The sequence below is a fragment of the Chelon labrosus genome (assembly GCF_963514085.1).
Source record: "Chelon labrosus genome assembly, chromosome: 13".
NCBI lineage: Eukaryota > Metazoa > Chordata > Actinopteri > Mugiliformes > Mugilidae > Chelon > Chelon labrosus.
In genome coordinates this window covers 11,472,306-11,498,582 of record NC_140346.1, presented here as the reverse complement: position 1 = coordinate 11,498,582, position 26,277 = coordinate 11,472,306, and the positions used below count along the sequence as shown (strand labels likewise).

Here is a 26,277-nt window from a genome sequence, read left to right as displayed (position 1 = left end):
GTCATGCCTGGTGGCGGATCCAAACCAGACTGTGATGGACATGGTCAGTACGGACTGGACTATTGCAGTGCAGAAGATGATCAGCAGCTCCTGAGGCAGGTTGAACTTCCTGAGCTGACGCAGAAAGTACAGCCTCTGCTGGGCCTTCTTCCATACAGCAGGCAAGATCAGCAGACGACCCCTCACACATCCTCCGCTCAGCATTTGAGTGGCTCCTCTCCGGACGATGACTCCGTTGTCCCACCTGCAGAACTCACACAACCATAGCACATTCACAACTCCCCACCCCCCACATCAATTTGACGCAGAAGCTATGGCAACAGCACAGAGCATGCACAGACCATCTTCTGTGAAATTTCAGCGAAGTAGCAGGAAGTAGAAACAAAATATTAACCTGACTGGCAAAGAAGACACAGGGCCAACTAGTGTTTGGGTGGCGTTTTTACAGAGCGAGACAAGCATGTAAGTATAAATGGCTCGCACTGGCGCAGGCTTCATGTGTAAGTTACGCCGTCTGTGCCCCACAGCCTTTAGTTGAAAACCTGTTTCAACAAGCAGCCCACGGTCACTACATTTTTTCCCCCCAAGTTATATTTATTACCCATACTACTTCTGCAATAACATGTAAATACATGTAAAGAATATATAATCCCTGTAATTCCTGTTTACATTTGCACTTTGCTCTTACAGTCAGTTTACATCCTCCATGGACAGTTTGGAAATTTATAGCATAGCTTATTTTTTTGTATATACATTGTATTGCTCTATTTTTTGTGTGTTGTTCCTTAAAAGTGTCTTGTATTTACACGTCATGCTGCTCACTTGTGCCTTAAATTGCCCCCTCAAATAAAGTTTTCTGAATCTGAATCTGAATCTCAACAGCACATACAAATAATTCACTAACAAGACAACACTTTGGTAGATACAATAAAGTTTATTAATTGAACCTATTAAAGTTAGATGCACCTAGGCATGAGGCATGGACTTGTTCCTGAATTTAAGTTGTATAACTTCATATTTTGCTCATTTACAACAACTGAACAGTTATGAAAATGTTCTTTCTATTATTTAGTCTTTCAGAACATTTGTTTGATATACACTAGGATTCAATCAAGCACCTGAATGAACACAGTTTATCATAATAAGCAGGTACAAGTTCAGTGGCACTTGAAGACTTCAAGACTTCAAGTTTCAATACCACCGACTGGAAAATGTTCAAGCAGGCTGCCATGCACAACAACACCACAGACCTCCAGGAGTACACAGAGACCGTCACTGCCTACATAGCCAAGTGCACTGATGATGTCACAGACACCAAAACCATCAGTGTTCGGGCCAGTCAGAAGCCATGGCTGACAAGGGAGGTCTACAGGCTCCTGAAGACTCGAAATGCTGCTATCAGAGCTGGAAACGAGGTGGGCTTGAGGACACCTAGGGCCAAGAGGCAGCACTCCAGGAGGATAGCCCATCGCTTCAGCGACAGCAGAGACACTCGGAGTCTGTGGCGAGGGATACAGACCATCATGGACTACAAGCCCACACCACAGATCTGCGAAAGCTCCACCTCTCTGCTGAACGAACTGAATGACTTCTTCGCTCGCTTTGAGGCACAAAACAACACCCATGCACAGAAGACTCCACCTCCACCTGCCGACCAGGTGATGACACTGTTCTCGGCAAGTGTGAGGAGATCTCTTAGCAGGATCAATGTACGCAAAGCCTCAGGTCCACACAACATACCCGACCGTGTACTGAGAGACTGTGCAGAGGAACTCATATATGTGTTCACAGACATCTTCAGCATCTCACTGAGTCAGTCTGTTGTCCCTCCGTGCTTCAAAGCCATCACCATCATCCTGGTCGTGAAGAAGTCGTCTACCTCCTGCTTCAATGATTACCGTCCAGTTGCATTCACTCCCATTCTCATGAAGTGCTTTGAATGGCAGGTCTTACATCACATCAAGTCTGCCCCCCAGCCACCCCCACCCCGGACCCTTTCCAGTTTGCATATCGGTCCAACCGATGATGCCATCTCCGCTACCCTCCACACATCTCTCACACATCTGGACACAAAGGACTTATGTCAGAATGGTGTTCATATTGTTCAGCATTCAATACATTCATTCCCCAACAGCTCATCTAAAAACTGAAGCATCTGGAGCTCAGTATCTCGCTGTGCAACTGAATGGTGGACCTCAGTCAGTACGGGTTGGCATCAACACATCCAGCACCATCACCCTGAACACAGGGGCCCCCCAGGGATGTGTGCTGAGCCCCCTCCTCTTCACTCTACTGACCCACTACTGCATACCGATGGATAGGTCCAACCTATTCATCAAGTTTGTGGATGACACGACTGTGGTGGGTATCATCAGCAATGGAGACAAGACCAACTACAGTAGCAAGGCGAGCCACCTGGCTATGTGGTGCAGAGACAACAATCTCTGAATGTGGAAAAGACAAAAGAGATTGTTGTGGACTTCAGCATGCTCCTCTGACCAGCAACGGTGCTGCTGTGGAGAGCAGTCCCTGGGCATGCACGTCACAGAGGACCTCTCCTGGACTACCAACACCGCATCACTGACAAAGAAGGCTCAACAGTGCCTCTACTTCATCTGCAAACTGAGGAAAGCCAGAGCACCAGCCCCCATCATGAGCACCTTCTACAGAGGCACCATCGAGACTGTGTGGTACGGTGCCTGCACCGCGTCCCACCGCAAGATCGTCCAGCGCATAGTGAGAGCTGCTGAGAAAATAATCGGTGTCTCTCTCCCTTCCCTCTGCAAAGCCCTCTGCATTGCAAGTGATGTCACCCACCCGTCACACAACTTCCTCAGTCTGCTACCATCAGGGAGAAGACTGTGGAGTCTTCGGGCCAGGACCAGCAGACTCAAGGATAGCTTCATCCACCAGGCTGTCAGGAAGCTCAAAACTTACCTGCTCTGCCCCCTGTCCCCGTTCTGCTCCCTGCACACACTAACTCAGGACTAGTCCCTCTCATGCTCTTAGGGTGGTATTTATGTCATTCTCAAGCTCGGGTCCTCCACCTGAGGCCTGGGAGTTTGAGGCTTCTGCGTAGTATCTTAGCTGTTCCTAGAACTGTAGGACTTCTGGACTGAGGCTTCTGATGTTGTTCCTGTGATCTGTTGGCGCCACTCTCCCAGTTTGGGGGTCACTGCCCCGAGTACTCCTACTACCATGGGGACCACGCTCACCTTGACCTTCCACATCTGTTCCAGCTGTTCTTTCAACCCTTGGTACTTTTCAACCTTTTCATGTTCCTTCTTTCTGATGTTGGCGTCAGCTGGTATCACCACATCTATCATCAATGCCTTCTTCTGCTCTTTGTCTACCACCACTATGTCCAGTTGGTTAGCCAGGAGCTGTTTGTCAGTCTGGAAGCTGAAGACTTCCTGGAAGAGTTCACACTTCAGACCAAATGCCTATCTGATTGGTGGTGTCCACATAATGCCTAAAAATTTACATTACGCCCTAGGGCCACAATTCTCCACAGCTGCTTTCAAACGGGCGCAAGTCTGTCCATTGACTTCCACCCAGACACAAGTGAAGGTAATTTGAATGTGAACAGTGAAACCACCCGAGAGTGTCTCCTAACAGTCATTCCTTTGAAATACTGATGAAACTGTTCTTTTCTCTCACAGCAAACTTTTGCACTTTCTTGTGTCTGAACTTGCTGTTTTCCTGACAATGGAAACACCCACGTGCTTTTCCTGTAAAGACGGATCAATATGACCAATGAAGCAAACAGATAAAGAAAGCATATGAGGTCATGCTCAAGCTGCTTTTTTAGTACAATTTTGTTTTATTTTATGTCAACAGCAACAGCTAAATCACTTTCTGTCCTGTGCAACTCCTGCAACTTTAATTCACTACACAGAGCATTTTACTGTTTCCATGTAGGTAACTTTAAACATTGGCTGCATGTAATGTCTACAATCCATGTGTGAATACAAGTGATCATTGGCGTCAATAACGGTAAGCACATTCTTTACTGTGTTGAAATCCGCTGTATTTGAGGACATTATCACTACACAAAAGTTTACTCACTGGAGAAACCATCTACTTTGGCCTTAGCAAGGGGGTTAAGAGATGTTTGCACAACAAAGTCAAACATACCCCGCTGGGTAAAGGGCACTGTTGCAGAACACACTTAGTGAAACACATGCCTTCCTCTGATTTAGAAAAATAACAGTAGTTACAGACACCACGTCAAATAGGCAGTCTTGAAGAGCTTTTACAGCACCAGGTGCTTTGTTCACCTGCTTGTAGAGGAAGTATTAGATACAATGGTACTTCACAAGTTGAATGAAGCTGTGGGTGGAGGAATCCACATAATGACTTGAATGAATGAATAAAACATTTATAGTGCATGAGAAACTTTTTGTACTTCCACCCATGACTGAATAATTAGTTAAAAATCTAATATTAATCGTGGTCATTGTGGTAAACACCCTACAGGCACTGCTTTAAATGTGTAAATGATTAATATTTAAGATACCGGGAAATCTATGACAGAATGATGAGTAAGTGTATGTGTGGGTGAAGCAGGGGTGGGACTCTGTATCAGCAGCTATTTAACGGACGCCGACCCTGAGAATGATTGCAGTCAGTCATGGATCATCCTGGGATACAGATGTGGACATGGACACTGTGTGTCTTCTTGAGCTGGATGTGTGTGGGTCAAGCGGTGGCTGGACCGTAAGTATCTAAAGGAAATAGTAACAATACCTTCTTTTTATATGACAAATTTGAACTGTTATGCATGAGTCATAGGGTTAAGATTTCTTCCATTTCTGATGTAGTAAGATATGTTAATCTGGCTGTGTTTGTAGGCAGTACATGGTGGCCATTCCTGCTGTTCTTGAAGCTGGAGCTGAGACCAAGTTCTGTGCAAGTCTCCTGCAGGCCACCGAGACTCTGGCTATGACTGTCACTTTGATGTCCAAAGAGAAGAACACAACCCTGTTCACTAAGACATCCAGTAAAGAGTTTCACATCTGCTCTCAGTTTAAGGTCAGCTCCCAACATGGGTTTTGATTCATAGCAGGGGATCTGCTCCTTATGTAAATATGACAACTCTTCCATGTTTCTGAAGGAACCCATTGCTGACTCTAGAGGGGCTCTTTGGTGTCTTTACTTTGAAGTAGTGACCACTGTAGGCTTGGCTGTATGCAGTTTTAGAAATATGGAGTTCCAAAATCCAAGATTTCAATGGGGCTTGTAGGCATGCAACAGAAAAAAAACAAAAACAAAAAAACATTTAATTTCCTGATTGATTTCCATTTCAAGATGTTTGTAGGCCAAAATGAGGTAACAATACCTAAATCAGTTGCATAAATTATTTGTCAAGCAGTATGTGAAGTTTAAGAGTGCCTCACATAAACAGATAACTCTATTTGAACTTTGGTACCAGGTAAGGTCCAGATTGAATTTCTCCTCTGACTGTCTGGAGAATCAGGTTAAATCATTCTAGATTATAAACACATTATTTCTTGGTGTATCTTTGTGCTTGAATTTACTCTATAAAAGTACTCGATACTTATGGCAGCCGTTAGAGTTATTGTTAGAGTGAACCTAGAAGACTGATTTTATTATCCAAACAACCCTTCAGTTTTTCCTTGTAACACCACGCTCACTCTGGGTAAAGTGGGCAGTACCTGCTCTACCTCTCTCCATCAGCTTCACTCATTTTTCTCTCAGTATTAGATGACACCGTGGGATCAATGACTGACTGAATTACTGGCACTGAAGTAAAAAAGCAGTCCGCTTGTTAAATTGTCCAATTACCTGTTTTAATCTTTGGTGCATTCCACGGTGTTGATAGAAATAAAGATCCACCTTGATGAGTAAAGACTATAGTAACAATTAATCACACAATTGGAAAATAACAGCAGAACACGCACATTTTAGCTTCTCTCTGTCCCTGTATTGTTTCTTGTGACTGGATCTGTAAATGTCTCACATTACCAGATAATCTCAGCTGAATCTCTACCATGTAAGGCCCATATTGGATTTCTCTAGATTGTCTGGAATGGTGATTCTGAGACTAAATCAACCCAAGACTCCCGTGGTCTTTGATCAACATTAGCATTGTGCAAAGTATTTGTTATTATTAGGCCAAAACTGTATTTCACAACTTTTACTGTAGACACCTAGATATATGTATACGAGATATATACAGAGGTCAGGACCCTGGTGATGGGTAAGGCGGTGACCACAGGTTTTCCTGCACAACTGGAAAGGGAGGAGTGAAGGAGGGGGTTCAGTCAATTGCAGTATGCAGCCTCACCACTAGTTGGAGCTTCATTATAATTATTGGACCTTTAAATATTAATGGCATTTTATAACCCACACACCTAATGATTTCATACACAGCATATGTCAAAGGTACTCTTGTCCATGCTCTATAAGATGTTTTTCCTTCACAGGCCCCTTCAGCGAAAAATAAGGAGGTGCAAAATTTTGAAGTAGAGGTACGAGGTGAAACATTTCACTCAAGAGAAGTCAGGAAAGTCATGATCAAAGTCTATAAACCAATGACGTTCATCCAAACAGATAAACCAATCTACCTCCCCGGACAAACAGGTATGATCATTGATACTGTACATATGAGGTCATAAATTGTATCATTATTTACTATACATGGGCAAACTTCTCATGACAAACAAAGATGGCTGCAGAACAAAGGCCTAGAAAATTGACTGAGTTTTAACAATACTTAACAATGAAGGCTTTAGTAAAAGACTTGTGTGTCTACCAGAATATTTACAAGTTAAAAAAAATGAAACAACTTGACCATATGTACGATCACGACCAGTTCGTTTGTTTCATTGGTTATTTATGTCACCAGGGTTTGATTTTCATATAGTGTGTGTGTATGTAACTGTCTCATAATGGGATCCTTCGAGAGGCACCTATAGACATTTCCAATTTGCCCTCTGCATGCTGGAATAGGAGTATTGATTAAGAACTGGGGTGAATTTGAATAAAATAAAGATAAATATGGATACAGCAATGCACAAAACATGACGTTCTCGGTCTGGATGTTGCACTCATTGTAAACGTCATAAAGTTTAATAATAGCATGTGACGTCTGTTGGAAACTGTAGAAGGATGCTGGAGATCTTGTAGCTATTTAAATAAGAGGAAAACTATAAGTTATCTTAAGGAATATCAGACAGATAACAGAGGGAATCAGAATGGTAAATTAGCTATCATTCAAACATTATATATTTGCAAGCTTGACCTCTATTATGCTAGTATGCCAGGACTTTTAACACTACTGCAGATGAGTTGCAAGATCGTCATGTAATCTCTTTGATTTTTTCTCAAAGTGCATTTCAGAGTGATCACACTGGACACCAAGTTCAGACCATTTAACATGCTGGTGAGTGTTCGAAAGTCCCCTTTCTTTTAGATCTCCTTTACAAACAGTGGTAGACACACCAGCTAGTGGAGTCAAATGGCTAATGAAATGAAGTGATCGACATGAGTTTTCTCTTTGTCCTGCATTATACTACCTGATCTGCTGAAGAATAAATTATGCTTTGGTCAAACATATCTGCTGGGTTTTAAATTTGTTTTAAAAACTCCAGTTTTGTCACATTGCAACAGTATCTTGCAGAAAACAATTGTGCATTTTTTTTCTGTAAATTTTTTTTTTTAGAAAAGTCCATTTAAAAGGGAGAGCTTGTTTCATATTGTTTCATATTGTTATATCACTACAAAAGCTTAATTCTGTGCTGTCGTCTACATTTGCAACCAAATCTCCAAGACTGCTTATTACAGTCGTAAATAAAGAAAAATGTGTAGGGACACTGCATTTCTCTCTTACACATTTCTCTTGCTCTCTGTTGCAGTATGATACCATCGAACTCGAGGTAAGCAAACATTCATATAAGATAAGATAACTCTTTAATTTATCACACAATTTTTTCTGTGATGAGTATATACTACGTACTGTGGCAGGTTGATTTTTAATTTTACACTGTTTTAAGAAGTAACTTATAAATTATGCAGGATGGAAATCTGTCTGTTATGGACTGTAACAACAATACCTTCCAGGAAATTCACATTACATTTGTTAGTAGAGGTATTTTGAATTAATATGTAGAAAAGTTCAAGCTTTGTTTGACCTTCCTATTGTTTAACACTTTTTATCCTTGGGGTCAATTTGACCCCAGCAATTTAAACCTACAAAAAATTATTACAATTAAAACATTTCCCAAGTTTATACGTCAGATTTGTTTGTTGACTACCTAAATAGCTCTTTAAATAAAAATTTCTAAGTACATATAATTATTATCTATAACATTTGGTATGATAAACTATTATCACAGTTATTATCAAGAATAATAACATGTACTATGTTGGGGGCAGTATCATTATCAAGCAGGTTTGTCACATCATTATTAAATGAGTTTGGCAAAGCTTGTAATAATCTTGTTGAGGGAGAACAATAAGCAATCAGCCTGTTTATTGTCCCCTGTATCTACAAGGTTTCTGTGTGTATCCTAAACGCATGTTCCTTCCATTTATTCCATTGAATAGGATCCTAACAATAACAGAATTGGGCAGTGGCTGAATGAAACATACAATGGTAAAATACTGCAGCGTTCCTACTCCTTGAACTCTGAGGCCAAAGAGGGAGGATACCAAATCATGGTGTCAGTGGGTAACGAAAAGACATTTCACAGCTTCAAGGTTGAAAAGTATGGTAAGTTAGGGTTATCATTTGAAATTCCAGTTTTGTTCACTGGAGTGAAACTTCAAAATTTTATTATTGCTAACATGCATTTTTTTTTCACCAGTTTTGCCCAAATTCGACGTGACAATAAATGTAACCGAAGAAGTAAACATTGCGCAGGAAGAATTCGATGCTGAAATATGCGCAAAGTAAGTAAACATCTTCCTTGACTAAGGACAAATTGCTCTTTCAAAACTGAATGAGATCCTGTTTTGAGGGCGAATGACTCAAATTTTTGTTGTTTTCATTTTTTTAGGTACACATATGGACAGCCTGTGCCAGGAAGTGTGAAAGTTGAGGTGTGCCGACCTCTAAACTTATTTTCATATGGTTCTCCTGACCAGCCAGAAGACATGGAGATACCTCCTCCATGCCAGACAGAGACAAAGCAGGTACAGTAGTTATGGTTACGGCCTGTCTTTGAAGAATCTCTTTTATTCAGGTCATGGCAACGTGTTTGAGTGTCCTTTTAGATGTTTCAACACTCATCCAAGTGGCTTCTACACTTTTAATAGCTCAGAACAAGTCATCGTTGTGACATCCGCAAATTTGACGATGGTGTGGCTGGAGGCAAAAGAGTGACAAAGATAATCCATGAGGAGCTGATGGCAAACAGTGTCAAAGGCTTTGTTTGCGTCAGGGAGGAAGAGGCCAGAGACTAGAATCAGTCGCACAGAGGAGATTGCCGTGACCCTAATGAGGGCTGTTTCTGTACTACAGAAATACAGTTGTGAACCAATTACCCTATTAGGAATTTGGGAAAATTTAAAATGGACCAGTAGGCATTTATGTCGAGTCTGAACTTGGTGGCATAGTTTGTCTAAATTTGGCAAATTTCAGTGAATAGGGAACTGTACCACTGATAGGACAGAGGTTGATAATGACTTCATTTCATCCACTGCTTTGAATATACTATCTACTGTAGCTGCTGTTTGTGTCAGTGTGCTGGCTCTAAATGAGCAAACTTGCGAGGATGTTTAGGTAATTTGCTGTGGTGGGACACAATGGTTGCTTTGGTGTTGCAGCCTTTTTCCAGTAACCATGTAGAACTAAGCGGGGGTGGTGGGTCATCAAGTATGAATGAAAGAAGATGAATGAATGTAAGAAGAAAGTGAAGAAAGCCTGTTTAAATTTTGAATGACATTCATGTTTTACATATTTTATTTCTTCATATTTAATTTTGTTGTTTCCAGGCGGACAACAAAGGCTGTGCAACCTTTACCTTCAAGATGTCTACTTTTACTAAAATTGACCAAAAGGCAGTGAGAGATGCAATTGATCTCAGAGCCAAAGTGAAAGAGGAGGGGACAGGCAAGTCCAGTTATACTGATTTTGTATTTATATTCCACAAACAAATTTAGAACATGAAAACACAAGCAGAACTGCATTCACAATGTTGTAACATGGAGGTGTTTGCTCCTCAGATATTTCACACCCACAAGAAAAGAGAATAACGATATCATATATTCTTGGAACGCTGTCTTTCATTGACACACCCAAGATTTACGCCCAAAGCTCAAATGTGGAAGGAAAAGTAAGTGCAAAATGTTTTATTTTATTATTCTGTGTTGGGTAATGCACAGGTCAGGTCAAACCATGTCCATTCTTGGTAATATATTGTGATTTCAACAGGTTAAAGCAGTTCACTACAATAACACACCCATTCCGGACATGCCACTGTACCTGTTTGAGGGTGAAAGGTGGTCGGCACGTTTGCTACAGAATCTCACAACTGGCAGCGACGGTGTCGCCACATTCTCATTAAGCACAGACGGCTTCAGTGGTGATATTAAACTTCATGTAAGTAGAAAGGTTCACTAAAACTGTAAAGTGACATTTGTCAGTCACACCACAATGCTCAGCCACCATGGACTCATTAATATTGTTTTGATTCCACAATTTAGATAAGTGACAAACCGGAACTTTACTACCCTGGATACAGAGAGCCTTCCTACGAGAGTGGAGTTCACACACTGTCACTGTCCCAACCCTCCTCTCCTGATGCTAAAACTGTCAGCTCCCTGGAGGTGAAGAAGAAGAGTAAACCACTTCCATGTGACACAGAAGTGGACATCTCCATCCAATACACTGTAGTGGGAGAAGTTCAGGGCTCTATGGATGTGATGTATCTGGTGAGTTACTTATCGGCTTTTCACTAGTTCTCCCTTCTCTTTAATTAACAGTGGATGGTGTTTTTTTCCTCACTTCACAAAACAGTTTTTAGTTGTACAGCAATAAACAATTACAAGGTTTTTTCCATGAACAATAAGAACATTTCCTCATTTTCTCTCAAACTCTCCAGGTCTTGTCCAGAGGATCTATTTTCACACAAGGTGTTAAACAGGTTCAAGTGAGAGCTGAATCAGGTGTGTAAAGTCTGACTTTAATAAAGAGTTTAGTGAATTACACAGTTTGATCAGAGTTATTGATTTGGCGAATCACGTGTGAATGAGGGTTGATGAAAGAAAACAGATATGTATTAGTTGGTTTGTTGTTGCAGTGAATGAGGGCGAGGTGTCCTTTAAGCTCAGAGTGTCTCCAGAGATGGCACCAGAAGTCCAGGTTGTGGCGTACTCTGTTCTCCCCAGTGAAAATGTGATCGCCCACAGTGCTGACTTCTCTATTGAGAAATGCTTCAGTCATAAGGTCGGTGAAAGAAGAAATGTAATCTGTGTGCAGTCTTTCTCCTTACACTTCCTCATACGTTCCAGAATCCCATGTCGGATGCTGAACTCATCAGATCTATTATTCTTTGTACAAAAGTTGGAACTTTTCTGTTCCTGTACTGCTAAAATCTAGTTGGTGTAACATGTGTGTCAGGTGTCGTTGGAGTTCTCACCATCGTCAGCTGTCCCAGGAGAGGAGAGCACCATGCAGATAAGAGCCCAGCCCGACTCTCTGTGCGGTGTGAGCGCCATTGACAAGAGTGTCCTCATCAAAGAGCCAGGAAAGACTCTGGATGCAGACAAGGTAACTGCTGCTATCAACCACCAGTAGATGGATATATCCTTTGCTTTTAGTGCCATCTGCTTGGTCTTTAACATCATCAATCACCCAGATGTTACAGTTTATTCTATTACTGTTTCCTGTTGTGATTATTGTTTCTTCTTTTACTTTAATGTGACTGTCTAGTACAAGAGTTCACAGCTGAATAAGTTGTTGAGCTTAATTTTATAATATATACAGTACAAAAGTTATACAAGTATGTGTGCCTTCATTAGATCATACCGTATTAATAAAGGAAACATTTTGACAAATAAACTTCACACCTTAATTTCAACATAAAGGAGTAGGACTTGATTCTAATTTTCCCTGTTTCCCTGTCTAATTAAAAACATGAACATAATCTTCAGTTCATATCTTTCTTTTCAGATATTTGACCTGTTGCCAGTAAGGACATCACCCTTTATGCCATATGAAGTTCGAGATTCTGTGCCTTGCATGCATGTGAGACCAAAAAGATACGTTTTGCCATTTCCAGGCGACGAGGGAAGCGATGCCCACACAATTTTCCAGGTACTTCTTACATAAGAATTCATCTAAAATCTAAGGCCCAACGTTGGCTCTGCCATACCTGTATTGAACATGTATTTAACATACGGGTGATGTTTTTGTGTTGTTGAATTGCCTAGAATGTAGGACTGAAGATGGCGACAAACCTGTTAATCAAAATGCCTTCCTGCCTCATGTACAAAGGAAGGGAATATCACTTTGGCCACATTGGTGACTATTTTCTTTGTGTCAAATGCCATATGAAATTACCAACATTAAACCAGTTTTCTGTGTCATTGTTGTTCTCTGGTTCAAGGTAAATCCTTTCTGGTTTCTATTCAGATTATAGGTTCAGGGCTCCTGAAATAATGAGAATGGATACTGTTCAACTAGGTTCAAATGCACCTGGTGGTGCAGGAGGCCTTTCTCCTGCACCAATAGAGACAGTCCGCACTTTCTTCCCTGAGACTTGGATATGGGACCTTGTTGAAGTTGGGTGAGCATCATTACAAAGCTGTCTCCCTGAACAAATAAATGCCATGAAAATAATTTACTCACTCCTCTACCATTGAGACGTTGTATATTTAGGATATTTGTAATGCTTAAGAAAAGGTATTTAATGCTTTCCAAATGTTTTCTATGAATGGATTTCTGTCAGAATTATGCCATTTATTAATATATATGAAAAATGCCTGTATTTCATGACCAACGTGTAGCTATACCTTATATAATATACAAACATCAGGCATAACACTATGACCGCCTTCCTAATATTGTATAGGTCTCCCTTGTGCGTCCCAAACAGTTGTAACTCATCAGAGAATGGACATGGGCCTTCTGAGGGTGTCCTGTGGTGACAAGAGCATCTTGTTAGTGGAGGTCTTTGGGTCCTATGGGTTGAGGGGAGGGGCCTCTGTGGATCAGACTTCTTCCAGTCCATCCCATAGATACCATCAAGGAGTGTCATTGCTACGGGGTGGGGGTATCCGGTCTGGTGTAGAAGGAATGGGTGGTACATGTCTAAGAAACATCCACACGAATCCAAGAGTTTCCCAGTAGAGCACTGAATTGTGATGGTCAATGTTATTTACTTCTCCTGTCAGTGGTCATAATATTATGCCTGATCGGTGTATAATCCAGATTATGTAGATAGATAGATAGATAGATAGATAGATAATATTTACCACCAGACAGAACATGTTTGTGTGTTTCTTCTGATCCAGAGAGTCTGGAAGAAAGGATGTGCCCCTCACTGTCCCAGACACCATCACCACCTGGGAGACGGAGGCTTTCTGTTTGTCCCCTCAGGGTTTTGGTTTGGCTCCTCGTAAAGAGATCACCGTCTTCCAGCCCTTCTTCCTTGAGCTCTCCCTGCCTTACTCCATCATCCGAGGAGAGCAGTTTGAACTGAAGGCAACTGTCTTCAACTACCTGACCAGCTGCATCATGGTAAAGATGATTTTGCACATACAGTAGTGTTGGGAGAGTTTGATCATAGTTTGCCTGCAACATGTCCCAGATTTAAAACTTGGAGAGCAAAGTTTTTAAATCTCGACTAAAAAACAATCGAGGAATGTCTTAAGTTATAAAATATATTTGCACTATCCTAAACAGATCACTGTGACTCCTGCACCTTCATTGGAGTACACCCTCACCCCTTTGTCTGGTGACCAGTACACATCCTGTTTGTGTGGCAATGAGCGTAAGACTCTCAGCTGGACCATGATCCCCTCAACCTTAGGTAACGATCAAGCCTTTAAATATTGTAATAATAATATTACACTAATAATAATAATACAGTGATTTTGCATCTTTCCTATTAAGTTTTGTCTTTGCTTAGAATAATATTGAACAACAAAATATCAATTCACAAATTTTATTTTGAATCTTTCTTAAAATACATCTAGAATCTAAAAAAGTTTCTAAGTGTTTTTTGATCTTGTCAGGGGCTGTGAATGTGACTGTGACTGCTGAGGCAGTGGCGTCACACACTTCATGTGACAATGAAATTGTCAGTGTGCCAGAGAGAGGTCGCATCGACGTGGTCACAAAGTCTCTCATAGTCAAGGTGGGTTCCATGAAAACCAAATGAATAACCAAATGAAGAAACCCACTAACCCTTATTTTCCAAAAGATTTTGAAGAATATTTTTTCCCAATGAAGTTTCAATTTAAATCTTTACAAATATTATTTCCCTTAGGCTGAGGGAACTGAAATTACAAAGACGTATAACTGGCTGCTCTGTCCAAAAGGTCTGTATGCTTTACACCAGGCCTAGCTTGACAAACATTCAGAAAAACTGAAATAAGGACCTGTCATGTAACGAAGAAAAACCATAAAGGTGTTTTAAATGTCATTTCATCAATGCATTATATTACATGTACTGTATACAGTATGTTTAGAGTAACGCTAAAATTGAAGCATCTAGTCTCCTGTATGTCTCCAGTATGACCAGATTTTGTGATGCTTTGACAACCTGTTGACAGCATCTTTAATTTACAACTGATGTTTTGACTCCTGCTTGAGTTTCTCTCTGCTGTGTGCTTGTTTCTGTCTGATGTACACAGGAGCCGCTTTGACAGAGGAAACAGAGATACAGCTCCCTGGGAACGTGATTCATGGATCTGCCCGTGCTTCAGTATCAGTCCTGGGTAAACAGATGAATTTATTTGTGTTGTTTTTGTTGTGGAAATCTTGTGAGAACTCACAATGGAAGTAGTTCCTAGCACCAATATTTACATAACAGATAGAAGTAACACATTTTCTTACAAGATAAGGCTATGGTTCTTACTGGTCAGTGATGTGAGCGTTGCAAACTGGGGCACAAACCATCTTTCACAGTCAATCACAGTGCAAGGTTAAGGGGGCAGTTCAAGATAGCTTCCATGTTATCTGCTTGCGGATGCACCTTTCCCCGTCCTGGTTGGCAATGCAGGTGAGGTCTTGGTGTTGAGCATCAACCTCGCCTTTTAGGGGCTTTTCATCATCAATGATGGGTGTTCCATAGTCCTCCCATGTGTTACTGAACATCACCATGTCATTAAGGTACGTTTCACTGCAGTTGTCACGATCATGGAGGACTGTCATCAGTCTCTGGTGGAAATCTAGTGCTCCGTTCAGTCCAAACAGCATTATGGTCAACTGGAAAAGTTCAGCTGCAAACACCATGTGTTGCGAGTACTACTACACCTGCACCTGTCAATACACAGGTCAATGGCAGTGATATACTTGACAGCTCCTCTCATTGTCAGCAAGTCATCAATTCTTTATATGGGGTAGGAGCAAACCCCGAGATAGAATTCAGCTTCCTGAAATCAGAAATGCAGAGAGAACCATCCTCTCTGAATGCTGTGACCACCCTCAGATTGTGGTACCCACTACAGAGTTTGACGAACAGGTTGTCCATCTTTTAGACTAACTACATGCTCAAAGAGGATGTTTTTTCCTTGGCTGGCAGCAAAAAAGTATGGTGCTTCTTATAGGAGAAGGGATCATTGTTGAGATGTCCAGTTGTACATTGAGAATTTGGAACAACCTCGAGATGAAGTTGGTGATCCATCAGGATTTTGTCCGGTATCTCCAATCTGCTCGCTGTATGTATCAGTGAATGTAGAACAGTGGTAGGTCTTAAGGAGTGAAGGAGTTCTGGGCAATGGGCCGCCAAGGAAGTCTCTGCAGAAATGCTTGGTCAGACTTTCAGGCAGGTCATTCTAACATGCTGAGCCATGTTTTTGTGGTTGCCAAGGTAGTCCAGTAAATGGGACTGTGTGTCCCAGGTGCCAGACAAGCAGGTCGCTGGTCTTCCTTACCTCAGACTTAAGCACATAGTAGTATCCACTCCAAGGATGAAGTCCTCTCCTGAGTAAGTCTCCAGGTAAACATGTTAGTGAGCTGGCAGGTTTAGAGGTTTAGAGCAGTCTGTGCTTGGGCAGCATTGTAACTCAGCTGGGTGGCACACTGAGACAGATGCCCCGAAAACCTTTAGGTCTGCCAGCAGGATTTCTTCTTTCATTTTCTGCCCTGCCAAAAAATATTTCATCATCTCCCTCTGGTGCTGCTACTCCTCCACTGTTGAGGAACACAGGACCTGTTCATTCTGCATTAGGAGTTGCCATCAGCTCGTACTGCTCTTGCTGCTAAAAGAATGCAGTCCTGTTGTATTGCAGCTGCATAAGTAATCAGAGGTAGTAAATTCGTGATACATTGATCACGGTCTTCTGCCTTGAGGTAATGCATAAGACCATGCCTTAGAGATAAATGGGTGTGTTTTACACAGTTCTATTACTAAATTTAGTCATATACAATCAGCTATCATAGCAATAGCAGATGTGCAGTTCGACCAGTTTACACAACGTTGTGGTGAAGCTGGCTCTCTAAAAGTTAGGCCTAAAGTTGTGGCTTGTTTCTGCCTCTCCATACCCAACCTTCTTTGCTCTTATTTTGTTGTGTTGGTACATTTCTCTGTATGACATTTGTGGGCTACAACAGTGCACAAGCTGTTTTATACCACATGTATTCTAGTCATCTATAATTTCTTTGAACACATGCATTTATGTAATCCAGTTTAAAATTAATGATTGGATCAGTTATATGTTCAGTCTAAGCAAGTCAGTGTGTCTGTGTAGGTGACATCCTCGGCCGGGCCCTGAAGAACCTGGATGGACTGCTGCAGATGCCGTATGGATGTGGAGAGCAGAACATGGCACTCTTGGCCCCCAACATCTACATTCTTCAATACCTGAAGGGTACACAGCAGCTGACGCCAGCTATCAAGGAAAAAGCTACCAAGTTCCTCACCAGTGGTGAGTTTTATAATGCAGCTGAGAGAGAAAGTTGGACATCTGAGACATTCAAAACTGACAAATCCGAAACAGTAGTCGTACAATAGAGAGGGCTGCACAAAATATACTCGGAGTAGAAAATGATTTTGGCCTGTGGGTTATGGTGCCAGTTATAATGTTCCTGGTTCGTGTTTGTTCGTGTTGCATGTCATTTATCCTCCCTCTTCATTTCCTATCATCTCTCAACTGTGAGCCACAGATGACCGTTGTGCACCCTAAGGACACATAAACAAATTCACTCTAAACTTGAACTTTCCAAAAATACTACCAGATCTGAAAATATGTGTATCATTCACGTCCTAAACACAGCTTTTTAATTGTACAGGCTACCAGAGGCAGCTGAACTACAAAGATGATGAAGGCGCATACAGCACATTTGGAAGAGGAGTTGGGAACACTTGGTGAGAACATTACTGAACAGTCATCCACACAGAATTGTGTCTGCTATGGTGTGCAACCATTGCCATTTCATAGCATTACATACAATTTACCTGAGACACAAAAACATTTAAACTTTCACCAGAGATAGTACTGAGGCTGTAGATGACATCGTCCCTAAAATTAGCATGCTAGGAAAATGTGCTTTACTCCTCCTTATATATCCACGTATTACTTGAACAGTTCTTCCCAATGATGTCACCTATTTGCTAAAAAAACAACATACTTAAATTATGAATCATGAACAAGATTAAAGGGGAATTACCGTTTTTTGCAACCTGGACCATATTTCTGGCATAAAATATGATCGTTTACTCACCCATATAACTTTGGTGTCATTTGGAGTCGTTGAGATGATATTTAGTATAGTGGGAGTGACTGGGGCACCACAACGCAGCCTCTAAATAACGCATTATCTGCTGTGAAAGTCGTTAATTTCACCAATATTTTGTTATGATACGCTAGTGCTATTGCCCGTTGAGTCTGGAGTTACCTGTTGTCTATTCGTGGACGTCCAGCGGTTTGTTGTTCTTTGGCCAGCTGTTCCTCTCTCTGCCTCCGTATCCTCCTTTCAACGAGCTCCTCATCCGTATACTCTGGCTCAAAACAATAAGGACGTCCATCCTAAACAAAGTCGTCGCCCACAACCTCAGAATCAGAAAAATATTCAGCCATGTTGCAAGAAAATAGCAGTAGCAAATTACAGGTAAACAAGCCGTGCGGGGTGTGCGGGGTGAACGAGTTTAGAGGCTGCGTTTCGGTGCCCCAGTCACTCCCACTATATGGATATACGCGGATCTAAATATCATCTGAACGACTCCAAATGACACCAAAGTTATATGGGTGAGGAAACGATCGTATTTCATGCCAGAAATAAGGTCCAGGTTGTAAAAAACGGTAATTCCCCTTTAACTTATTAATTAATAAATACTAATACTAGTACAGCGGCGAGGTGGTTAGCACTGATGCCTCACAGTGAGAAGATGAATGAATGAATGAATGAATGAATAATACTAGTACAATACTAGTATTGTACGTCGTTTATACATTATTCAAACATTAATACAATACAATAAATATCTTTATAAATATCTTTCATAAAAACCTTTCTCTCCTTCAGGCTGACTGCTTTTGTTGTGAGATCTTTTGCCAAAGCTCAGTCTTTCGTCTTCATTGATCCAAAAAACATTGAAGAGTCAAAGACGTGGCTGGAACAAAAACAACGGAAAAGTGGCTGTTTCGAACAGTCAGGAAAACTTTTCAACAACAGAATGAAGGTGAGATGATAGTTCCTTTAGAGTGTGACAGTGTTCACTTTAGGAGTATTTAATTCAGCGCCCCCTTCATTGACTCAGGATTTAAATGAATTTGAAATAAGAGAAAAATACCACCAATTTGCAATATGCATGTAAGCAATAGGCAGTCACTCGTAATGTTTTCAGTTCCCTGAGTGCTGGAGGTCCAGTGAGTCTGTATGATGCCTTCTCTCTACAGGGTGGCGTGTCTGACGAAGTGACTCTCAGCGCGTACATCACTGCAGCCTTTTTGGAAATGAGTACGCCTACAGATGTGAGTAGATTAAAAAAAAATTCTCTCAAAAGAAACAACAATAACAAAAAAAATTCACACAAAGATTCACACAAACAAGTAACTTTTAAATGTTTTTTATTTTATATCCTTCCAATCTGTGTCTTTTTTGTGGACACTTCATACAATTTCAGTATTCCCCTGGCTGAAGAAAAAAACTGCAACTATTAATAGTCATGACAAAATGACATATTTGGACAAGCAACCATTTAATCCACTTTCACAGAGTGGCAACATATATAGGCATACTTGATTGATTGTTTTCAATCATTAATAAATATCACAAAAATATAACAGATGTAATACTCTCAAAACAAGAAAGATCCAAATGCAGGACACAAACTGGGGATGAGGCAACTCACTATGAAAATCCAAACAGTGTCCAATAAAATGTAATCCAACATAAGAGAAAGTACCCAAGGAGAAAACAGAATACTAAAAGAGAAAACGAAGACATGGAAGCACCATGGAAACTTGTGGAATGGTAACACTAAGTGAAACAGATAAGTGTATAAAAACAGACAACCTCAACTGGGGATAAACAGATGAACTGACAAAAGACAAGGGAGGAGACAGTATTATTCAGCACACTGATCAGCCACAACATTAAAACCACTGATGATAGTAAATAACAAAGACCATCTTGTGACAATACAATGTTCTGCTGGGAAACTTTTGGACCTAGCATTCGTCGTGGATGTTACTTTGACATGTACCACCCACCTAGACCAGACCAGGCACGCCCACCCCATAGCAATGACACTCCTTGATGTCAGCAGCCATCCCCAGCAGGATGCAGCCTGACACAGGGTCACACGCAAAAACGGTTTAGGAACAACTAAAAAAACATGAAGAACAGCACAAGGTGTTGACCTGGCCTCCAAATTCTCTAGATCCCAAACTGATCAAGTATCTGTGGGATGATCCACAGAGGCCCCATCCCTCAACCCATAGGACAACATTCTGTTACCAGACACCACAGGACACCCTCAGAAGGCCCATGTCCATTCTCTGATGAGTCACAACTGAGGCACAAGGGAGACCTACAAAATATTAGGAAGGTGGTTTTAATGTTGTGCCTGATTGGTAAATAGGCACCAAGAGCTGATGAAAAAAGGAGAAACACATGAAACTTATGAAGAAGTACATGGGGCATTTATCAGTATAGTTCTAGTCTATAGTTGATGTGTAGTATAATCAATAAATGCTGTGATGTTCTTTAATTCTATGAAAGCACCCTGTGGTGAAATAGAGATGGTTGTACCAAAAAGAATCAGAAGATAAGACTGAATGTAGGTCGGTAGTGAGAATATAGTGATTCACTCTGACAGCATTTGTGGATCAAATCTTTTTTTTTGCAATTTGTTAAAGGATCCCACAGTGCGCAAGAGCCTGGCGTGCCTGAAGAAGTCCATCATTAACCTTAGCAACACCTACACTACAGCTCTGATGGCGTACGTCTTCACCCTGGCTGGAGACATGGAGACCCGTGCTCACCTTCTGCAGCACCTGGACAAGGTTGCAGTAAGACAAGGTGAGTCCTCCCCCTCAGGGAAATCATTCAGCCTTCATTACTGTGAGTGTAACGTTCATTGTTTCTGTTCGTAGGAAGTTTCCTCTACTGGTCCCAGACAGCAACAGAAACTTCAGCCTCTCTTTCCGTGGAGATCAGCTCCTATGTGATGATGGCCAAACTGAGTGCCTCCCCTACAGCTGAAGACCTGGGCTACACCTCCAGCATCGTCAGGTGGCTGGCGGGGCAGCAAAACTATTACGGAGGCTTCTCCTCCACACAGGTACTGCAGAGATTCAAACACCTTGACAAATGCTGGGACAAATATAATAAAACCCATGTTAATTGATATATCTGTGCCAAGCTGAGACCTAATATACTAGCTTTGCGTTTCATGGCTGTCTAATGTAAAGCATTTATTCATTATCGAGATGACAACATTTCCATAAAATAAATAAAACGGCTAATTCAGATGGATTTTATGTTTTTGTTTTTTATTATTTACTTCATATCTTAATTTATAGCTGCATGAATAAGACATTACATTTGATTTTTTTTTTTTTTTTTTAATTTATGTGGTAGGACACAGTGGTGGCTCTTCAGGCTCTGGCTCTCTACTCCTCTCTGGTGTTCAGTCCTGGGGGTTCAAGTGCAGTAACAGTCCAGGGTCCCAGTAACCAGCTGACATTTGACGTGAATCCGGACAACAAACTGCTCTACCAGGAGAAGATGCTGCGGGATGTGAGCGGAAAGTACAGCGTGGAGGTGAAGGGCACTGCATGTGCTGCAGTACAGGTCAGTGACTTCAGTGTATCATGTAAAAATGTCCTGAGGATGAAGTCTGAATATTTAAATTATTATTTGAGAAAACCTCTGTGTATAAATAAAATTCTTTGAATAAATTCATTTATTTTTTACATTTATATGTTTATTTACAGACAATGAAAAGTGTAGGTGCAAGACTTTTAACTATGATTTCTTCTAATTAGTTGTGTGGTGTGTGTTATGTGGTGACCATAGTCAGTTCTCTAAACCACTGACCTTGTTTTCTTCCTGACCAAAATAAACCCTTGAACCTCACATTCACTATCATGAATATTGAGCCTTCTTTGGTTTCCTGTTTCTCAGCTTTCTCTTCACTACAACATCCCAACTCCTGCTGATGTCACCACTCTCAGTGTAGAGGTGAAACCAGAGGTCAACTGTACCAGCACAGCTCAAAGACCAAAACTCACACTGAAACTCAAGTCCCTGTAAGTAATCAAGAAGCAGGTTACAGATATGATAGAGGAGTGTTGCATCTGCTAGTGTGTAGCAAGTGTTAGTGAATGGACCATAGATTGTAAAAAACAGTTTATGGGATGGACATATGAGAACTGTTGTTGTTATTACTACACAATAAACAGCATCTATGCCTAAGTAACAACACACTGGATTGTTCAACTACAGATATACTGGAAAGGAGAGCAGTTCAAACATGGTGATCCTGGATATCAAAATGCTCTCTGGGTTTGTCCCTGACCCAGAATCTCTGAAGAGTGTAAGTTAATTACAGGACTTCCACTATCATTATATATTTGTTGTTGCTGAATGATCCAACTGAATGTCGTCCTCACAGCTCAAACGTGCCCTGCTGGTGGATCGTGTTGAACAAAAGGAAGATCATGTACTGGTTTATTTCCAAGAGGTGAGAAGAATCCACAGTGTGAAATGCTAGATAAGGCTTCACTGAAATTGTTACTGATTATGTTGTCCTTTTTTGTGTTGTCTTCAGTTACCGAAGGGCATACCCCTCAACCACAGCTTAGAGCTCATACAGGAGCTTCCAGTGGAGAAACTGAAGGCAGCTGTGATCAAGATTTACGACTACTACCAGCCAAGTAAAACCCTAATACCCTTTAGAAACAGCACAGCACTGACAAACGTTTATGCTGAGTAGATCTCCACCAAGTGTACAAAAAGAATTGTGGATTTAAATGTGATGGACATGAAAAAAGACTCACTACTTATTTTTTGTTTGTCTATTTTTCAGGTGACCAGGCTGAAACAGAATATGTCTACTCATGTGCTACAGGTAACAAGTGTATGAACATACAAGAAGAAGACAATGTGTCTAGCAAAAATCATTTCACATGCTTTTAACTATATTAAGAGATCTGTGTAAAACCTAAAGCATTTTTATTAAATTAAAACTATGCCAACATATACTGTAATGTAGGCTGTAAATCTTTAGGCTATAAGTAATAATTGTAATTTTTCTTTTGCAGCTTGAAGAGACGTCTTTCTCTGAATCCAATAAAATGTACACAACCTCATTTTATTAAAAATATCTCATACACATATTACCTATCTCCATGTCTTTTTGTTATAACTTGTACCTACAGTTTCACATCCACAGTGGGTACAAACAGTAAATAAGTGGAATGTGTGAAAAAAACCTATGCAATACGACTGAAAACCAATCAGACACATTTATCGTAAATAATATGTAGATGAAAAACCTGTTTTCACTTGCATTGACTCTGATTAATGTCACATGCCAGCTCCTTGTGTGATTTTCTTGGTTACATTCTAATACAAGAGCCATAAAGAGCTTACAAAGTTCCAGCCAGATCTGTTTATTGAAAGGTATCGCTCAGGTGAAGGGCTATAAAAAATGTCCAAGGCGTTTGATACACAACTGATCACAGTGATGACAACCTTCACCAAGTGAAGAACATAGTGACATTATCAAAGTCAGCAACAGCATGTCCTTTCAAAATTGATTAGAAGACAAAGAAAAAAATGGTCATGGTGCCTGTCAAAAGGTCATAAATAATATTGAAGGGGCTGTAGCTCTTTCTGGTAAATACTAGATGCTTTCCATATGTGACAACTACCTTTCGATTCTTCATTTGTCTAGGCTACGGAGCTTGGTTGGAAGATGTTACACTTTCTGATGAAAAACACCTAAACTGAACTTAAACCTGTCTAAACTTTACAAAATAGAAAAAACACATCTACACTCCCAAAACCATGTGAGAAAATGTTGTGTGATGCGACCAAGATCAAAAGTATGTTTAGCCCAAAAGCAACTCATCACCTCAACACAAGAACATCATATCCCAAAATGTGGCAGTCACAGCATCATATTTAGAGCTCGAACCGGGAATTTAGTGACGGTGGAGGGAAGCATGAATGGTTCCAAGTAATGTTTTAGCACATAACCTAGTGTAAATAAACCTTCACCTTTCTGACAACAATGATCCAATATGGCTTCAGCAATGTAAGACTGATGGAAATGGCCAAGCCATAGGTCTGACCTGAATCCTATAGAAAATGTGCAATGGGAACCAAGAGAACAGATCTGGAACATTTTTGCAAAAAAAAAAGATATTCCCAAGTCAAGGTGTGCAAAGATGATGGACACTTGTGCAACAAAAGAGTTGTAATCATATCAAATGTTAGAAATATATTCAAAAAAGCAAAACATTTTATGAGCCATTCATTAAGAGGACCAATGTGGTCATGAAGTTTAGGGAGCAAGTGTGGAAAATTCTCTAAAATGCCATACATAAGAAGAAAACATGTTTAAACTTGTGGTTAAACATGAGGCTTTTTCAAATAACAAACAAAATCCTTTTCCTGTAAAGACAGATTATCAGCTAATCTTTCATCTTACATCCAAAGCCCTTGATAGCCAAGTTCCAGTTCATCCTTATCGTAACATACACTGCCTGGCCAAAAAAAAAGTCCCCACCTGGATTTCAGTAAGAAAATAGGTATGAGCCTCCTATTGGATAATTACTGCATGGGTGATTATCTTTCAGATGGCAACAAGTCATTTAACCCCAACTTATGCAATGAGTAGCTTCTCGTTTCTTAAACAACCATGTTGACATCCCATGGTCGTGGAAAAGATGTTAGTCTGTTTGAGAAGGGTCAGATCATTGCCATGCATTAAGCAGAGAAAACATCTAATTGGATTAAGAACTGTCCAACGCATTATTAAAAACTGGAAGGATAGTGGGGAACCATTGTCTTCGAGGAAGAAATGTGGTCGGACAGAAATCCTAAATGATCGTGATTGGCGATCACTTAAACGTTTAGTGAAATCAGATCGTAGAAAAACAACAGTAGAACTCAGGGCTATGTTTAATAGTGAAAGTAAGAGCATTTCCACACGTACGATGTGAAGGGAACTCAAGGGATTGGGACTGAACGGATGTGTAGCCTTAAGAAAACCACTAATCAGTGAGGCTAAACGGAAAAAAAGACTTCAATTTGCTAGGGAACATAAAGATTGGACTCTGGAGCAATGGAAGAAGGCCATGTGGTCATGTGGAGTCCAGATTTACCCTGTTCCAGAGTGATGGACACATCAGGGTAAGAAGAGAGGCAGATGAAGTGATGCACCCATCATGCCTAGTGTCTACTGTACAAGCCTGTGTGGGCAGTGCAATGATCTGGGGTTGCTGCAGTTGCTCAGGTCTAGGTTCAGCAACATTATGTTGCCCAAAGAATGAGGTCAGCTGACTACCTGAATATACTGAATGACCAGGTTATTCCATCAATGGATTTTTTTCTTCCCTGATGGCACGGGCATATTCCAGGATGACAATGCCAGGATACATTGGGCTCAGAGTGTGAAAGAGTGGTCCACACATGGATTGGCCACCACAGAGTCCAGACCTTAACCCCACTGAGAATCTTTGGTATGTGCGGGAGAAGGCTTTGTGCAGTGGTCAGACTCTCCCATCATCAATACAAGATCTTGGTGAAAAATTAATGTAACACTTGATGGAAATAAATCTTGTGACATACAGTAGGTGAAGCTTATCTAAACTATGCCACAGAGAATGCATGCTGTAATCAAAGCTAAAGGCGGTCCAACGAAATATTAGAGTGTGTAGCATTACTAAGGGTTGAACGACTTCTGATTTTTTAAAGTCAACTATTATGTCGACTATTAGTTGATGACGTCACACATAAAAACACAGTAAAAAGTAGTGCTTTGCAACAATGACATCTATATTCATGACATGAATAGATATTGTAGCGTCTCACACAAAGGAACCTACGGAGGCTTTTCTGCAAGTCTGTTGATGCTTGCACTCAGGCTACTCTCGGACATAGACCACGCCAACACCATAGAGCAGGCATGTCTAAAGTCCAGCCCAGATTTTATATGGCCCCATATATGGCCAACAAAACATATTTTGTTATGTCTAAAAACATGTTACTTTTGGCCTGAAATGCAGCGCACTAATTGAGCATGCAGTTCCTTTTGTCAACTCATGGAGGCAGTGTCGACAGATGTCTGTCAACTGCCATTAAACCTCAGAGAAGAAGATGATGATGGACCAATTACAGCCCATGATGTGTGATGGGTACTCTTGATTGGGGGGGATTGTCATGACAGAGAGCTTTGCAATTGTATGCAGGCGACACTTAAATGTCCGAATAGAATTTGCTTTGATTCTTCAACTGTAATGGCTACATCATGTAGAAAAAGAAAAGTTGACCATGAAGGTCGCCGCTTCATTGCGTCACACGTGTATCGGCCGCCATCTGTGACTTGTCACTCTAGTTTTGAATGCAGGCTCACAGTGCTTATAAATGGGCTGGGCACAATTCCTTAGAGGAGGAGAGTTTTGCAT

General features: G+C 40.9%; 1 protein-coding gene across 1 annotated transcript; it reads left to right on the top strand.

The window, feature by feature from the left end:
* Positions 1–4,467: 4,467 nt before the first annotated feature.
* Positions 4,468–22,719, top strand: LOC311497901 (alpha-2-macroglobulin-like). The gene is made up of 34 exons (XM_084558277.1): positions 4,468–4,719; positions 4,854–5,034; positions 6,450–6,606; positions 7,356–7,408; positions 7,881–7,901; positions 8,572–8,737; positions 8,832–8,916; positions 9,024–9,159; positions 9,961–10,078; positions 10,192–10,301; positions 10,400–10,567; positions 10,672–10,899; positions 11,070–11,133; positions 11,268–11,413; positions 11,588–11,737; positions 12,140–12,283; positions 12,400–12,490; positions 12,602–12,755; positions 13,483–13,708; positions 13,874–14,000; positions 14,206–14,327; positions 14,460–14,511; positions 14,827–14,910; positions 16,885–17,061; positions 17,426–17,501; positions 18,659–18,815; positions 19,033–19,107; positions 20,497–20,659; positions 20,734–20,921; positions 21,221–21,433; positions 21,767–21,891; positions 22,088–22,178; positions 22,257–22,325; positions 22,413–22,719. The coding sequence occupies exons 1-34, from the start codon at positions 4,634–4,636 to the stop codon at positions 22,575–22,577; spliced, it is 4,368 nt and encodes a 1,455-aa protein (XP_084414403.1). The 5' UTR covers positions 4,468–4,633; the 3' UTR covers positions 22,578–22,719.
* The last annotated feature ends 3,558 nt before the right edge of the window (positions 22,720–26,277 follow it).